The 19,038-nt window shown below is 39.3% G+C and overlaps 1 protein-coding gene across 1 annotated transcript in view; it reads left to right on the forward strand.

Annotated features, from left to right (window-relative positions):
• LOC121914063 (neurexin-3a-beta-like) overlaps positions 1-19,038 on the forward strand; it is a 66,723-nt gene that overhangs the window by 19,052 nt on the left and 28,633 nt on the right. Inside the window, exons 3-4 of the mRNA XM_042437033.1 lie at positions 12,294-12,383; positions 17,881-18,188. Of these exons, the coding sequence (XP_042292967.1) occupies positions 12,294-12,383; positions 17,881-18,188 (398 nt within the window). The remainder of the gene's footprint in view (positions 1-12,293; positions 12,384-17,880; positions 18,189-19,038) is intronic.

Consider the following 19,038-nt stretch of genomic DNA (forward strand, 5'->3'; position numbering starts at 1 on the left):
CATATAAGGCTGAGTTGCTCACACCTGTGTCATCAAAACTGTGCAAGTTTTGAGCCTGATCATGTGAATTTCAATTAGTAAATTGAAAAGTCTTGTTGAGTTTGTGTGTAAAACAAATTAATTTCCTATATTTCATCGTCTATTTTTAGAAAAGTAAACACTTTTAACCCACAGAGTTTGATTGAAATGTGTACTGTCACTGGGCTCTACAGTGTGAGTATTTCACTCGCATTTGCCCCTAAAAATAGATATGAGTGAAGTGGAGAAATAATTTACTCGCACACTGTGCGACTACAAATTACAACCATAACACTATATGAAACGCTAGAGGGATTTAAAGTTGAAACAACGGATACAGAAAGTGGTGACGCTCCTAAGGCTATTGGAGCGTAAGCTGCAGCATGTCCGGAAAGAAGCACAACCAGTTAGCCTCCGCTCGGCTCTCAGCTAGCCCCGGTTCTCTGTTTTGATGCAACCGGACCACCGAGCCCCGGTTAGTTATTCAGGTTAAAGTGGGAAAAACCAGCGGGTCTGTCAGCCAGCTGAGTGAAGTGAAACCTGCGGAAGAAACACCAGGACCATCATGGAGAAACAGTCAGTAGAGGAGCTGCTGTGTTAAACTGCACAGATAGGAAATCCCGCAGCGCAGAGGTTGTACCACTCTGTTTGGAAAAATATTTTACTCTCCTCTTTTTGGTTTATAACAGCAGTTGGCAATGTTGGGACGGACAGTAGTGCTTTTGGTTATTAGCAATAATTCATAATTATCATATATAAGATATTGTTAACCTTAATCAATAATTTGGGCACCAACTGTTGGATCTGTGAGGAACACAGTTGATTATTTGCAATAATTATCAATTATCAAAGATAATTAACTAATTATAACAATTAATAGAACTATTAATATGAATTAACAAATACAGGGCACCACCCAGAAACCGGGACCAATAACCAAACAAGTTAGTCTCATAAATGGGAGTTCACCTAGAATGTTAAGAGATAAACATTCAAGGGTGAACAAAGGGTTGAACTCGAGCTCTGACTCCTTCAATCAGCCACTTTTCACAATATGTTACACACAATAATGACAAAAGACCTTCTCTTTAATAGATATAACAGTGTTTATTAAACTTAGCAAAATTAACAAAATTAACAAATGCTTCATTCAATAAACAACTTTTCTGAACTCTAATTCTACCGAACAAAACACAACAGCTATGTACAGGGTTGGACACATGAAGGGGAATGCAAGTGTGTGTGTGTGTGTGTGTGTGTGTGTGTGTGTGTGTGTGTGTGTGTGTGTGCGCGACAAGATGGCGACTGGGCCTGACATGATGACGTCGTTGGTCTGCGACGTGGACATGACTATGGGAGGAAGTCACGTCACGCTAAACCCAAATGGCAGAAGTACGGCGGTGTCTTGGCTAGACAAAAGCAAGATGGCGCCGCCTGGTGGTCGGCGTCTTGCACTCACCCAGTTCCCTGAAAAACACGTGTCTGATGGCGGATAAGGAAAGACAAAGCAAAGCGACGTTATCTGACCATTAGATGTGCAAAAAGATGTCAGTGCGTGTATCTGTGCGCGCGCGCTTGTGTGTGTTAGTTGCAAGAGAGGGAGGAGGGAAAGCGATCGTGAGAGGGAAAGAAGCGGTTCCTTTGTCCACAGAGAGCGCACGTACGGACGGCAGTCTGTGACGCATGTTGTCTGGTTTCTGATCAACAAAGCAGTGTACTTTCTCACTCACGGTGGCACAAACACAGCAGTAGTCCCGAGCGGGACAAACCCAAAACAGTCTAGCGTGGTGAACACAACTAACAGGCAGCAAACTTAAAATACTCCTACGAGTAAGCAGAGAAAAATGGACTTGGCGGTCCGTCAACTCACACAACAAGAACAATAGCATTAAAGCTAAAAAGCTAAATGCTGAACAACAGCAACTGATGCTGAAAAGAACATACAACTAACACTGCCTCTGCCCTGACTTATGCCTCTTACTTGGTCACTTCAGAAACGAGCAGGGTGTGTGTAGTCCATCTTAATGTCCAACTTTGTCCTTGGCTCAGATGCAGACGGTGGCCGTTCTCGCACGGTCGGCGAAAATCACGGCAGCTGGCTCTGAGTGGCGTGGCGGAGAGAACAGCAGAGTCGACTCGGTGAAGACGAGCGGGGCAGAGAAGTTCCACGTTTTCCTGAAGTAACTTTGTTTCTTCCTTCTCGAGGGAATTTGAGGACGCTGGTTGCAGCAGCGGTCTCTCTCGGATCCAGGAATGTGTTCGGGCAAAGTCTCGTCTCGTCCAGCGAGGGGAGACTTCGATGAGGGGAAAACATGTGTAACCTCTGTTCCTCTGTGAGTCAAGCCGACTCACAGAGGAACAGAGGTTACCCCTAGCTCAGTGACATGGGAAAGGCGTGTGTTTCAGGGCGTGCTCAGTTTTTAACGGGGCGGTGATGTCATGGCTGCGTCATCAGGGCGTTCCACTGCGCAGGAGCGTCCCCGCCAATGAGGGACTGTATGTTGACTGTTTCCTGCTGAGTGTGAAAATCGCAAAGCATCCTTGGAAATGGAGTTTGCAATGGACTCCCATTGTCTGTAAGCAGCATTTTGGCGCTATTCCTTTGTCTCGGGGGAAACAAAAGAAAAAGCATCTCGTGGTCAGGCCTCACAGGTTACATGTAGGCCTTCTCTATGTGACCTCATGGTTTGAGGCCCAACAGCAACCAGCATATTACGTGCATTACTGCCACCCTCCGCTTCAGACTAATAACCAATGATTAAATCCTACACATTAATCCTGTCTGTCTAATAAACTAAAAAAAAAAACTACTCCACCCTCATGGCAGGTCCATTAAAGTTTTAATGCTGAGCTCCAGAACTCAAGTCTTCCTGAGTTCTTCCCTATATAGGCTAAAGTCTTTCTTGATCATTAGTACAATATATGATTACATTTGTAATAGTCTCCTCAGCCAAGTGGGAAAAAATATGTGCATATATCAACATCGGCAACTGGCAAAAATGTCAAAAAGTGATCATGTTAAATAATCATGATCTCAGTATTGAACAAAAATAATCGTGATTATGATTTCAGATTTCAGTGTACTCCTAAAGTTATATGTGTGCTCCTAATTTTTTTCATTTAGGAGCACATGTACTCCTTGAAAAAAAAGTAAGGATTGAACACTGCTGTCAGATGTGTAGAAACACTAAGTAACTGGAGTGTGGCGCAGTCCAAGGGCTTCTGTCACAGGCATGTAGATGTCTTCAGACCTGGGCTGACAGGTCTTACTTTACCCATCCCCCCCTCCCATTCTCTCTCTCTCCCTCTCAGCTGGAGAGAAGGATTTCAGAGTACTCTTCTTGTGAAATATCCTCATAAATCCCATGACTTTGGCCAAATCGTACATTAAAAATCAAATTTTTTTGTAGGAATTTTCGTCGTGAATCCCTTGATACAGGTTTGAAAGTGGTCAGACTTATAGTTTAGACGTCAGACGCCCCAGTTTGGCACAAAGTCCATGCCCAGAGATTGCCTCCCCATTGGTTTACATTGTAAGGTGTGATGTCGCACTCCAACTTTCAGGGCTTACTAGATCTAAACCATTCCAGTCATTACAAAGTTTTTAATAACTTTTGTTCAGCACAGTGTGATAAGTCATGTATTAAAGTTTGAAGCCGATACCATTAACGCCCTAGGAGGAGATAGCGTTTATTCAAGGTCCAAAATTGGCACAAAGTCGTACTTTGATGAGAACACTGCGGACTTCCTATTGGATTTAGGTCAGGGGTGCCAGCATATGATTTGTAGGTCTTGATGAGACGAATAATTGAGTTTTGGTTCGATCTCTCTACAACATTCTTACGGGCCGTGGCGGCCGTTTTAGATACATAGGTGGCGCTCTCGAGCACATTGGCACTTTGGGGGTTAATTTTTACGTTTTATCAAATTTTCACCAGCCCTGATGTGCGTGCCAAATTTGGTGAGTTTTTGAGAATGTTTAGGGGGTCAAATTTAGGGTTGAAGTGGCCACACAAGTATGCTGGCTGGTTTAACAAGTACAGGAGCCACAAAACAGAGTTAACTTGCCACTAACTCTACACAAAGGACTGGACCTGGGCCCTCTGACCTGCAGACTGGAGCACCAGACCTACAGAGCAAATCCTGCATCCTTTCAGCTTTGGAGCCAAACCCTTCACAGCCTTTCTCTTCCACGGATTCACTCGCTAAGAAGCAGCGCACCACAAAGCATCTCTTTCTTCATGGACTGGTAACAACTGGGCAAAGTGTGCAAATCTAGTTTTAAAACTCTTAACTGTGTAGTTCTCTGTTTAAGGCCAGTTGGTGTAGGCTAAAGGTGCCAGGTTAGGAAGAGGTTAGTTGCATGCAAGGCCTAGTTACTGGATGTAACGTGTGTTAAGCATGCTAACATTAACTTGGCAGTTTGACAATGCAATAACCTGACCATCACAACAAGGACATCACAACAACAGTTCAATGAATAACCTTAGGCAAATCAATACATGTACAGTACATTGATTGAGTTAAATGCTCTTGCTTAGCCATGCTATGCTACACTATATGTTGCTAGGCTATGCCCAGTTGTTACTGAGTCCATGGAGGGAGAGAGATGCTTTGTGGTGTGCTGCTTCTTAGCTGGCGAATCCGTGGATGAGTCATGCTGATAAGAGTTTGGCTCCAAGGCTGAAGGATGCAGGGCTTGCTGGGAGGTTGGTGCTCCAGTTGTGCAGGTCAGAGGGCCCAGGTCACTCCTTTGTCCAGTCCTTACAGACTTAGTGGCAAGCTAACTCTGCTTTGTGGCTCCTGTGCTTGTTAAACCAGCCAGCAGACTTGTGTAGTAGCTGCTGACACTAGAACTTAGTTACTGAGTCTTAGGCAGGCTCTCACGTCTTCTGCTGTAAAGAAAAGACTTCTGTGTGTGTCTGCTGTGAGCAGACTTAGGTGCGAACAACCACAGACTCTGGAGAGATTGAGTTTCTAGAGGATTGAGTTTCTTGAGGACACTGTTTGTTTCTTAGAGTCTTGAAACATGTGGTCGGCCAGTGAGACCCAATAATGGCAGGAAGTTCTCAGCTAAGTAAACAGAAATGACAGTCCATCATTACTTTAAGACATGAAGGTCAGCTGTTACATACACGTAGTCCAGGTTCATACAGTGAAACTCTTTGGAGTAAAGCAGCCGTCCTCCTGATAAATCCTGAGCTCATTATGTCAAGCAGCGCAGCAAAACTAAAAACTATTTCAACTAGTTATCAACTTGACAAGACACAGGAAACTATCCAGCAACGTTTAGCTTCTGAAATATTTTTTTAGACAAGCAAAAAACTTTGAAGATGAAAAAGGGGTAGGGGAACGGGGAAAACAGGAGGTGGATTACATTTTTTTAAATTTACATGAAAAACGGAAAATCAAAATAATATATTGCTTTATCCTGTTATCAAACAAGTTGAACATGGCTTTGGACCTGGAGGCAGCAATGCAATTCTCGTGCCTGGTCTGCAGGAAAACAGAGGACGTCAGTTTAGTAGGCGGTCCTTCAGTGTGGCCCAGGATGCATTGCGTTTGCACTGCTAAATGAATGTGGCCACATGCGGCCCAGACCACCTCCAAATGTGGTCTGAGTGATCGGATCTCATGCGTCTTGAGTGCATTCACTCCTGTACTTAGAGCTGTCCACTTGTGATCAGATCACTTGAGACAGATGTTAATGCCAGGTGTAAACAGGGCCCAAGAATGCAGTTCATTAGAGTTACCAGCCACAGAAATTGCCAATTAACAGCACTGGCAATTTATTCAGAATTCAAGGCGCACTTAACCAATATGGCTACCACAACATCCTGCAGCGACATGCCATCCAATCTGGTTTGCGCTTAGTGGAACCTTCATTTGTTTTTCAACAGGACAATGACCCAAAACATACCTCCAGGTTATGTAAGGGCAATTTGACCAAAAAAGAGAGTGATGGAGTGCTGCATCAGATGGCCTAGCCTCCATAATCACCAGACCTAAACCCAAATGTGGTGGTTTGGGGTGAATTGGACCAAAGAGTGAAGGGAAAGTAGCCAACAAGTGCTCAGCATATGTGGGAACTCTTGGACTGTTGGAAAACCATTCCAGATGACTACCCCATGAAGCTGGTTGAGACATTGCAAATAGTGTGCAAAGCTGTCATCAAAGTAAAAGGTGGCTACTTTGAGAAATCTAAAATATGAAAGATATTTTGGTTTACACTTTTTTGTAAACTACATGAGTCTATATGTGTTATTTTATAGATTTGGTACCTTCAGTGAGTGAGTAAGTGAGTAGGTGTGTCCAAACTTTTGACTGGTACTGCATAAACATAGCACAAAAAGTAAGGAAATTTGTGTTTGGTAGATTATTTCTTTGTTGTAACAATGCATCTTGGTAATAAATCTTATACCGTTGAAAAGCCTGTTTATTTTCCTTTTAAATGGTGCCACATTTGTAAGGAACATGCATTTGTGGGATGAGCAGCAGAGCTGAACATGTGGCTGGCACCCATGAAAAATTCGCCAAATCTTCTCTGCCAATGCCAAACAGCTTATTCTACCAGTGACATTGTTTGGTGTTTGGTGGATTGGATGATTGAAGTTTGAAGAAACAAGACATATTGGCAATTTAACACTTTATTCATATAACAAACAGTAGCCTCAGTAGCGTGTGGAAGAACCATACACAGCCACAACAGCCCAGCACCTCCTCATGCTGGTCACCAGCCTGGTCGAACACTGCTGTGATTGGCATCCCATTCTTCAACCAGTATTTGTCGCAAGTCAGCCAACATGGTTGTGTTGGTCACTCTGGCATGAACAGCACGCCCAAGCTGATCCCACAAGTGTTCAATGGGGTTGAGGTCAGGACTGCTGGCAGGCCATTCCATCCTCTCCACTCCGAAATTCAAGATTTTCATGGCCACAAGCCACATACTCAGGTCTGCTGCTCATCCCACAAATGCATGTTCCTTACAAATGTGGCACCATTTAAAAGGGAAATAAACAGGCTTTCCAACAGTATTAGATTTATTGCCAAGAAGCATTGTTACAACAAAGAAATTATCTACCAAACACAAATTCCCTTACTTTTTGTGCTATATTTATACGTGTGTATATTTTGTATGTGTGTTTTGTTCAAGTACTTCTGAACACAGTTGGTAACATGAAGGTGAACTTTTCACCAAAAAAAATCACCATTTCCCCTACCATTGCCTCGGAGGGGCAGCCCACCCCCCCAACTGGACTCCCCAGCAGCCTCTGAAAGATAGGATGAGACAATACCATTTGTGTCAATTAGTTTGATGTTGCATCAAAATACATAGCCCGTCTTTTCTGTAAAGCCGTGCCAGTGTTTGCATCTCTCCTCTCTTCACACTCTCTGCGCAACCCCACCCCCTCACAACTTCTCCTGTAATAGGAGAGAGACACCTGCCAGTGTCAGACAGCGAGGCTATCAGGTTCAGCGACAACAGTGAATAAAGTGTCAAAATGAATCAGCAGCAACGTGTTAAGCACGAGGCACGAGTTCACATGCGGATAGATAGGTTATGATAAACAGTGGCGTTACTTGTGAATGGAGCCACACTAGCTAACTAGCTTGTAGCCAACTAGACTGGGTTGCTAAGCAACTTGCGTCTGCTGTCCGCTCATAAACACCGGCAGCCAAGTCAAACACAGAAAGGTGTTTAACTGTTTTACCAGACTGTTTCTCTTCACACTCACTTCCTGTCTTAAGTATGTAGTATAAGCACAAAACCTGTAAGAGATGTTCTGTCATGGAGTGGAGCAGGTGGACCCAAACACAGAAGATGGCAGGCAGGATCAGAAGTGGAATATTTATTGAATAACACAAGACTGAGACACAGGAACAAGGAACACTGACCAGATACACAGACGCTTCAACAAAAACTAGAGAACAGGACTTAAATACACAGGGTCTGGTTACAAACTGAACACAGGTGAGTGAAACAAGACACAGGTGAAACTCATGAGGCAATCAACAAAGGCAGGCAAACACAGGAAGTAAAGGTAACAAAACACAAGGAGAAAACATATCAAAATAAAACAGGAACTAAAGTAATCATACAACAAGGAACAGGTGACACAACACAAGGGCAGACTGGGAGCTGATAGAGTGGGGAAGACACTAGGAACAGGAAGGACTAACAAGGGTAATGCCGGGCAGGTGAGAGGAGGAGCACATGAACACAGGAGGAGTGAAGGAACACACAAGGGAAACACAAAGGGTGCATCCACGTTTCCCTCACTTGCGTCTTTTCCTTGCGTCTTAGTCCCTCCCACCATGGATGCAAGGAGAGACACAAGGAAACCAAGCGAGGAGAGAGGAAACGAGGAAATTTGTTTTAAGAGACATGAGACATCCTCTCCTCTGAAGCGTCATGTGAAGCGACGTCCATTTCTGATGACGGCGACAGCTGATCACAGCTGGATCAGCTGTCAGTCAGCTTTAACAGCTGTAGAAACCATTTCTACTCGCAGAATGCGTTTATACTATTTATTGATCATTTCCATCTGTATTTTTTGATAACCCTGATAGTGAATTCATCATTCAATAACCCAGAATATGACCAGGGTGTCTTCTGAACACTGGAAAATATGTATTTGGCTAAATGTTTCAGGGCAAATGGAAATGATGTAACTCATATCAAACCTGACACTCAGGAATTTTCAGCCTCACATGTGACTGAATGGAAATGACGATAAATGATGTAAAATATACATGTGTTTAACTGTTATTATGGATAAAGTTAAAGTCAGGAAGAGTCTGTCTGTCAGCAAGGAACAGTTTAATGGAGAAAATAACATCATGAAAAAAAAAATCTTTCTAATAAATGAAGAAAGTTGTTTATGGTTCTTTTGTTGGTCAGACTGACAATTAACAGATTTTTAACTATAGGATGAATATATAAATAAACATAAAACTTGGGAATGATACACTTAAATTTAATCTGTAATCTGTCTCCACTTCGGCATGAAACTGCAGTGATGTGTCAGATCAGTCTGATCAGCTGCAGCATCCAATCAATAACTGTTATCCAATAAGGGGGCGTGTCGGCCAGTAAAAGACTTCCGTGAAGTCTGCTCTCATGTTTCCTCGCTCCTTGCTCCTCCGAGCAAAATAAGAGACTTGGGACGCCTGTCAAAATGGCGCATCGGGAACAACTTCCGGTTCAGGCAAGGAGCGAGGAGCCATAAAATAAGAGACTTGAGACGTACCCACAGAAAACCAAATCCCAGAACACACAACACAATCCAACCAAAAATGCAAGAAAGTCCCCCAAAGTAAATTAACATAAATGACCTCAACCAAATGACCAAGCAACTTAAGTGTAACACAGAGAACCCAAAACCCATGTGACATGTACAGGGCTACGTAGGAGGAAATACTTTGTCCAATAAAGAACTGTCTACCTCAGTCGAAAACTTTGTCAAAGCAAGTAGGCCTGTTGTTATTTTTGTTCTGTTTATATTTTAATTGTTAACTACAAAGCTGTATATTTTGTTTAGTAGGAGAGGAGTATCTGTAATTGTACTCTATTTTAATCAATCTGTTGATTGATTAAATTGTTGTTGAAAACAACTGAAGGAGCATTGTCGTGCGTCCCACATTTCCAACTGTGAGTCAGGACAGTTTTTTAAAAATTGTTACTATGATCATCCCCTAAACTTAACTGCGTAGTTATTATTCTTGCCATGATGAAGAAGGTTGTCTAAGTTTAACCCACACCACATGCTCTAACCTTAACAAAGTGGTCATTTTAACCCAGACCAAGATCTTTCCCTAAACCTTACCAAATGGCTTTTATGCCTAAACCTAACCAGACCTTAACCATAGCATTATCACATCATAAAACATCATTATTTTTTAACAGTGATTTGTAAAATTTTTTGAAACAGTGGTCATTGCATACCAGTTTGCTATTATGTGTGAGCTATGAGCCCTCACTGACATCAGCTATATTTACTCTGGAGAATCCTCATTTCAAATCCTGATTTGTACCTCTGTATAGTTTAAAAAGTCAGTTCCATAAATGCACATGCTGCCCATTGAACTTCAAATTATGTTAAGCTATGCCCTTACATGCTGTGACTTATGTGGGACCATGTCCTGTTATGCCTCTGTTATGCCTCTGTCATATTAAAATAATCAAAGCCCAGAAAAATGTAGCTGATAATCCATTGTGATATCATGCAAACTACGGCACAGTCAAAAATGCTATTTTCAATGTATGTTATTACCATTTTTATAACCTTTCAGTTATGATCAGGGCTCATCCTTTTAATTTTTTTCTGATTTTACCTAGATTTAATTACACCACACTTTCAGGAGGACATTCCCCTCTTCTCATTTCTCAGTTTGTACATCCTCGGTTCCTTTCCTCGCCTCCTCTCCCCACATCTTAGTCCTTCCTACCTGAGATGCGAGCGGAGGAGGCGAGGAAGAGACACGAGAAGAGAGGAGTCGAAACAACAGGCATTTAACAAAATGAGACATCCTTGCTTCGGAGCCGTCATGTCAGTTAAATATAATGTGCAGCAGAGCTGCATCATTTGTCCATTGTTTTGTTACAGCCTACCGCTGTATTTTATGATCTCTGACAGATGAGCAGAACAGTGTTCAGGGCAACTTATATATTTACTTTTAATTCAAATCACAACGTGATAATATATATATGATATAACAAGAATGTACGGATGACATACATTGTTATATTTTACTTAACGCGTGTACACACACACACACACACACACCACACACACACACACACACACACACGCATACATATATATATATCCTAGCATTACAAATGGTTTACAAACCAGCTATGTGTCACGGCTCTTTTATACGTCACGGGTGCCAAAAAGACCTCCGCAAAGGATACACTTGTGTATCCTCGCTCATAGCTCCTCCGGCAAGCATCTTCTCTCCTCCAGATGCAGTTTAGGAATTGAGACATCCCTAAACATGACATGCTGAGATCAATTTCCGGGACGGGGGAGAGAGGAGACAAGGAGGCACAAAATAGAGAAATGAGAAGTGCCCAAAGTTTACCATTGATTACAGTAAATAAGGTTTATCCATTAACAGAGAGTGTGCATGTGATGTTACCGCATGTGTAGTCACCAGTCACTACCCAGGGGTGGAAAACACTCAGCAATCAGTATCTTCCTTTGTGCATTCACATGGAAATAAACATGAAAACCAAACATTTCAGGCAAATGGCCTAATGGACTGCCAAAGGTTAAACAGAATAGAAGAACTGTGAAAATATATTTTCTAAAGGAATGTGAAAACCTTAAATTGTTCAAAATGAAAGACCCCCCTCCACAAATAAAACTGCAACAACAAACAATGAATACATTTGACACAAAACTACACAATTTTAGTTTCAAAATGCATTTCATTGTCCTCATACTGACAGAAAAAAACTGCAGTGGTTTCAGACAACAGGGGACAAATGCATAAAACTCTGTGTAGATGTATGACTACGAGGTCCCAGAGTGGCTGTCATTACACACGGCTGTGGCTCTGTATAGCATCCATCTCATTAATTCATCACATGGACCTGTAAACCATCATCATCAGTGATATTGCATCATCATTTTTAAACATCAGAAATGTAACCAATGATTAACTTATTTCTCCATTTCCACCTTATTATATAACCCATTGCTGGCTCTTGATAAACATGTGTATGGCTGATCTGAAGTATGCATGAGGTGTGCACATTTTCACTGTATATTATGTTTTTATAAATGCCAGTTTATCTATGAGAAATGGCGTGTGCATGGTTTTTGTGCGTACACATCATTTATACATCTGGCCCCTGGAATATTTACACCTGTAATTTGTGCATTAACAATCAAAGAGCAATTGTACTGTGGGTATCTTATATATATGTTTGTTTTACATATAGTATAACAGCCCCACCAATTATAGCAGCTGTAGGGAGTTTGTTTTGCCACTCAGTGGTGAGCCAGGTAGTATCTCACAAAACGTGATGTCAGTGCATACTCTATACAAAGTGAAAAGGAAAGATCGGCTGAATACACAGACAAGCCCCAAAGATGATGAGCCTCAGATATACTGTAACTAAAACAAGTTTAATAAGAATGTAATCTTCAGCTAAAATAATTTAAACATATTGTAAATGTTAGAGGGAAAGTGATATTTCCTACTGATGACATGATGCTGATAATCAATAAATGTCTTTATAAATGTCTTCTTAAACTTTAAAGGGAACAGTGACATTGAACGCTATCAAATGGCCAATAAGAAAATTCCTTTCAAATACGCCAGACCAGTAGAGGAGTGGCTACAAGAAAAAGGTAATTTCAAACAAACATGTTTCTATGCTTATGTGTGTTCACTATACTGATATAATGTGAAAAGACTCATCTGCATTCCTCTAATGAGAACATGAAATCTATGTGCATGGTCTCTATTTAAAGCTTAAATGGATTGTGTGAGTTTAGAGATTCAAAAACAATGAAAAATGTCATTTGATTTTTTTTCAGTGATAGTCAACCCTTAAGGTATTTTAATGCATATCATAATTTCTTTGTTATTAGGCCAAAATGATACTTTCCTATTTCTAACAAAGTACCGTTAAACGTAGTGTCAATAGAATGAACATGAATGTAAACCCATGCATGTAGTAATTGTATATGGAATTTCATGTGGGCTAAAAATGATAAATCCATAACTAATTAATTAACTAAATAAATGAACCAATAAACTGTAAATAATTCAATATATAATCAAAATTAATGAGTAATAGTAATGAGTTGAGAAAAAAATCCCAGCTCATTTTTTAAAAATGTTATTACACATATTCACTGAGCAGCTGGCGTGGCTGTAGACTTTCCTGTTTTGATCGTGCAAGTGCAACAACCAGCGCAAAGTGGTAGGTCTTGGGTGCAAAGACTAAGTGCAAAAGGGCTGGGTGTGGTCATTGATAATAAAACTCTCAGCCAGTCACATCCCTGGTCTTATAGCTCTGACACAGCTGAGCCAATCACAGTAAGGCAATATCTCATCAAATGGAGAGATGCTTCCAGGAAATCATACTGTTGGTGGCAGGACGTGAGTGCAGCACCACAAATCTGCAGCCAGAGGCAGATGGTGTGGGTTTTATAACACCTAATCTGTACAAAAACAAGAAAAGTAATGAATTGTACAACAGTTTGTTGAAGCCGTTTATACTGTATGATTGCATCAATCCAACACTATTTCAGTCACAATTCCAATGTATCTCATGTCATAAATGGTCACTGTTACGACTCTCATATTGAGATCATATTGTAACTGATGCGACACAATAGCGTTTGCACTGTAACTCAAGAATAAAGCATGCTGTAAAAGATGTTTAATAATCAGAAATGTGTAATTAAATCTGAAGGTGTAAATTATCAGTTGATAATCGGCAGGGAATAAATCTCTGATCAGGGAGATACAACAAAGCTTGGTAAGGCAGCTAGTAAGAACTGTACAAAGTCTACCAAACAATAGAGAGTGAATTTGGATGACAGAGATAATGCAGGGAAACCTAATTCTGACTCATAATGCTAGATAGGCTGCAGGTTAGATTGTAAAGTTACTGACTCCACCCTTTTTTGCATCCCTATTATTATTATTATTATTATTATTATTGTTGTTGTTGTTGTTGTTGTTGTTGTTGTTGTTGTTGTTATTATTACATGTTTTTGTCTATCCTTGCAATGGGGAATGCATGGATACAATAACAGTCTACACAAGGTAGCAGGCCAAGTATAATTTTGATTATATGATGTTTATGTTTTTATTTCTCATGTTTATGTTTTTGGGGTTTTTTTGTTTTGTTTTTTGCATCTACATGATTTGCTATTCTCAAGGCTGGATATATATGTTGAGCATTTGTAATTCTGCCTAAAGTTATGTGAAAATGAATGCTCAGTTAATTACCATTGCTATTGTTCTTTCAAGCCATGAGTCATTTAAATAGCATTTATTTAAATGTAAATGGAGTCCATAACTGTTTTAAGGTTTTACAACAATTCAAAAAAGAAAAGGGAGTTATATCGTTTCTCCAAGAGACACATTTAACACAAGACAAACATAAGGACCTTCTCCAGTCTTTTCCTCCTCGTGTCGCTCATCAAGGAGCGCTGTAGCCACGATTATAAATAACTTAAATTCCAAGACAAGGACAAGGAAGGAAGGTATATTATGGTGATGGACAGAGCAAAACATTTTGTTACTCTAATGAATGTTTACTATCCACCAGATGAGAGTGAATTATGAGTGAGTTATGAATAAAATTATTGATCTAATGATAGCACGTAAGGAACAGTTATTACTGGAGGTAACTGTAATCTTGTTCTTAAACCTAAGTTCGACTCAACAGCAGGAACTATACACAAGGCTGAGAAAACTGCTTTAATTTGAAGAACATGCAAGGGGTAAGGAATAATGGATGTATGGAGAACATTTCACCCAAAAGCCAAAGGCTATACATACTTGTCTTTTTGACAGTCTGCTTATAATAGATTATATTGTTTTCATATGTTCTACACTACTACTATCTCAACCATTAAAAAAGTACTATTGAGACAATTACTTTGTCAGACCACGCTATGGTTATCCTAGTGGTAAAGTTAAGCTCTAGGAGGGGGAAACGCTTACAGAGGACATCCTTCTTTCTAGATATAGGTTTAAAGAAACAGCTAAAAATTGCGTCAGTGACTGATATTTATGATACAGAAGAAATTAACAGTATCATGGTATGGGACAAAGCAAAAGCTGTGTTATGGGGAGACGTAATAGCCAGTTCATGAGGAAAAAGATAGTGGGAACAGACTAAAAACCAGCTTGAGCTACACATCAAAGAACTAGTAGATAAACATAAAATAATATGTAATATGGATGTAACTACACAACTCAAAAATAAATGTGCAGGCCTTTTCACAGAAGAGGGTGAGAAATTTCTAATATTTACAAAACCAAAATGTTAGGAAGAAGGACCAAAATCTATTTAACTCCTAGTGGACAGGCTTAAGCACCAAAGAAGGTAAGTCTTATGTCACCAAGCTAAAAGATGACATGAGAACAAAATCATGACAGAAAAGTTGACATTGCAGAAAGAATCATTTGTAAAATATTGTGTGAAATTATGTAAGAATGAAATGGAGAGAAGAGACAGAAGAAATTGAAACATACCTTGAGAAACTTGAGAAAATGCTCATTACAACTATAACAATAGAGGATTTCAATTAAATGAAGTAAAAAAAATGTCTGTGAAGATTCTCAGTCATCCAGGTCATGGTATATCCAGAAGGTATGATTGATCCAAAGTTTTAAAAAGTTAAAAAAAAAAAAAAAAACCCTGGGAGACAATGGGTGCACTAATGAATTCTATAAGTTCCAAGAAGGTCTGATACCTCTTTTACAAAAACCTTACAAGTATACTTTAGAATCAGGTGCTTGGGCATCCACATGGAATTCATCCATAGTTACAGGCATTTATGAGGATGGAAAAGATGCAACAGAATGTTCCTCTGATAGACCAATATCGTTATTGAATACAACTGAAAAAATCCTACCAGTTGTCATGACAAACAAGCTCAAGGAAATCTTTCCAGACATAAGAGATAGGGATTAGTGTGGATTCACTCCGAACAGCCTTATGTTTAACAACATCAGACATACTTCAAACATAATTGAGTTTTCTCAAAAAATTAAGAAAAAATAAACCACATCAAATGTAAATCCACATGTAGAGCTAACCAATTTACAGATAATTTTAAAGGGAATTTTATATTTAAATGATAAAAAACAGAGTAAAATAAAATATTTAGAATCACAATCCACAATGACCTAAACAAAATCTGTGATCTCAATTATCAAAATCCAGAAAACAAAATCAAACAAGACCTGAACGGTTCAAAACTGAGACCTGATTCTATATTGGATTGGAGTGAATACAATTATAATAATATTCAAAGTTTACCAATCCCAATCCATCCAGCAAGCTTCAAGATGGAATAGAATGGTAACAAATTTCATCTTGAATAACAACAGGAAAAAAGTAAAATTGAAAACATTAGTAAAATCTAAAGATTGAAGTTGATTGGCACCACCAGACCTGCAGAATTATTTTAACTTCACAGGTCAGCACAATAATGAAATGGTCCAGTGGCAAAACTGAAGCGAAGGGCTTCTTTATAGTAAAAGAATTGGTTCCAATGTCAATAAAAACACTGCCCTTTATTGGTGAGAGAGACACTGTACTGCTGAATGACAAAACAGATGGATCAATAACATCTTGCATAACTGGCCCAAAAAATGTTGTAAAGTCAGGTCAATTTTTGTCAGTTGTATTTTATTTGTATAGACCAATATCACAATATCACAAATTAGCCTCAGGGGGATTCACAATCTGTATAGCAATATAACATCCTCTGTCCTTAGACCCTTGATTTGAGTAAGGAAAAACCCCTGAAAAAAGTAACTATCCAAGATAAATGGCATGGGACCAAACCTAACAATGGATAATGCATAATGTATCCATAAAGGTCTGGGTTCCAAAACTATTACAAATATATAAATATGTATAATATTAAAGATATACTCACAAATGTTAACTAAAATGTTATGAATTCTTTTGAAGCCATATCAATCAAATATAACCCTGTAGAGTTGGACTTATATAAATATCTACAAGTGAGAAATTATCTTCAAAATGCCGAAAAAAGAGAGGAGGTTTCAAAGTACCATTATGTTTGCATTATGTATGATACTATACTATAATATGAACACTAACAACCTCCTCTTGAACATAAACAGAATTTTAGAAAAGCACACCAAAACACAGGACACAATTAAGCTACAATGGCACTCGGAACAAGAGGGTCAGTTATAAATGAGAGTGATTAGGAGAATGTACATAAAGAAATACATAAAACAACAAACTCAAAAATACTTTCTCATTCTCAGTTTTCATGGAAAATGTACATTATATTCTTTATTACTACTAAATTAAGAATAAGGATTAAGTCCCAGTGTTTTGGTGAAAAGAATGCAAACCACTCATATTTTCTGCATTACTAGAAATGTATTGGCAATCAGTTATAACTGTAGTTATATATTATTTTTAATTAAACCATAATGTATTATTTTAGGTATAACACCATCTGTCTAAATATGTGTATGAAACAATGCGAACAATGTAAAATGTAATCAGAAATTTGCGATCAATTGCAATAGAGTAAAAACAGAAGAAGAACAAAACATAAAACCGCTACTGATAATCTGACTTTGCTCACGATACTGTTAAAATGTGTGTAGAGTGCATGTGGTTATTTTGTTGCAGCCGTGTTGGTGGCTGCAGATTTATCAACATACCTGTCTTGCTGCCTTCAGATGCTGCAGGGATTTAATGAACTGAATAAGAAGTTTTTCATACAGTATAAAGCAGCTGTGGACAACAGAGACTGTAAGAATCACCCCCTTTTCGTTCATAGATAAATGCAAACTGCCTTAACCACATTAAAAGTAATTTTTTTATGTTGATTTGAATGTATCTACTGGGTGAAGAATGATAAATTAAAACAGTTTATTTTAAAAATTATAATTTTAAGCATCATTCCATTATTGCTGCGCATTTGCCGCACAAAAGGGCACAACAAACTTCAAGGTCAGCATAATACTGTTGAAGCACTGCTTGCACTGGTCGTTGCTCCACCACGACAATAGGGCCCTTAATCTTAAATCATGCAGTTATAAAAAGGTATATGAAAAGGTGCTTTTCTTTGTTGAAAATATCTTACATCTGGATGTCTCCTCTAGGACGGCAGCTAACAATTTTCAACACTCAAGCAACAGTTGCAATTGGTGGTAGTGATCGAGGCCGGCCATTTCAGGGTCAACTATCTGGTCTTTATTACAATGGCCTCAAGGTGTTGAACATGGCCGCTGAGGGCAACCCTAACATCAAGATTAACGGCAGTGTGAGATTGGTAGGTGATGTGCCCAGTGTGGCAGGCTCAGCCAGGACCACAGCCATGCCTCCAGAGATGTCCACTACCTTCATTGAGACTACTACCATGATGTCCACCACCACCACACGGAAACACAGATCCTCCTCAACTGTACAGGTTTGGACAGACTTCCATAATAACACATTAAAACATGTAAACAAAGAAACACTAATATACTGTGCGTGGGACATGTAGTACATACATAATAGTCAGAAAACTGTGGGATGGTTTGAGCTCCTTCTTCTTAGTGTTACAGAAAATCAAATATCTTATTGGGAAATTGAAGCTGGCCTGCTTGAAGTTGACGCATTAAACTAAGCAACCAATCAGATCAATGATGCAATCATGCATGCAGTCTATATGAGTGGATCATGGTGCCTGTCGACATGGTCCTTTGGTCAGTGCATAAAAATTGCATTCCCCTGCACCACATGTTATTTTGCTCGGAAATACTGTCAGCTGTTTTGCTGAGTATATTGTTGTGACCAGGAAAGTCTGGCCTCATTAAAGCCTCATTCATATGAATATAATCTGGTCTATTGACAGCCAAACATTTTTGTTTGATGGCCAGTTTCAATTAAGATGAACACAGATTTTGTGTTTTTGTTGTATTTACCTGGATTATTTTTTTTTATAAAATACATAATTTGCAATACAATAAAATGACAAGTAAAGCAAAACCTTAATTAAAGTTGATGTTGCCTGCCTTTCAGGCTTATACCAAATGAAGTGAAAATGGACATTTGAACTGTGTGATATTCCAATTTGGTTATTTTATTATATGTATTAATATTTGTATTAAATTCCTGTTCATACTTCCAGATACCAGTCTTCTTACTGTTTGATGATTGCTCTCACAGCTGTATTGTAGTTATGTTTGAGCTGCATTGATTGCAATGCAAACTGAACTTTTCCTTCTGTTGTTTTACATTAAAAAGTGTCCACCAGTGAACCAATTGGAAGCCTA

The sequence above is a fragment of the Thunnus maccoyii genome, chromosome 16 (assembly GCF_910596095.1).
Source record: "Thunnus maccoyii chromosome 16, fThuMac1.1, whole genome shotgun sequence".
NCBI classification, from domain to species: Eukaryota; Metazoa; Chordata; class Actinopteri; order Scombriformes; family Scombridae; genus Thunnus; species Thunnus maccoyii.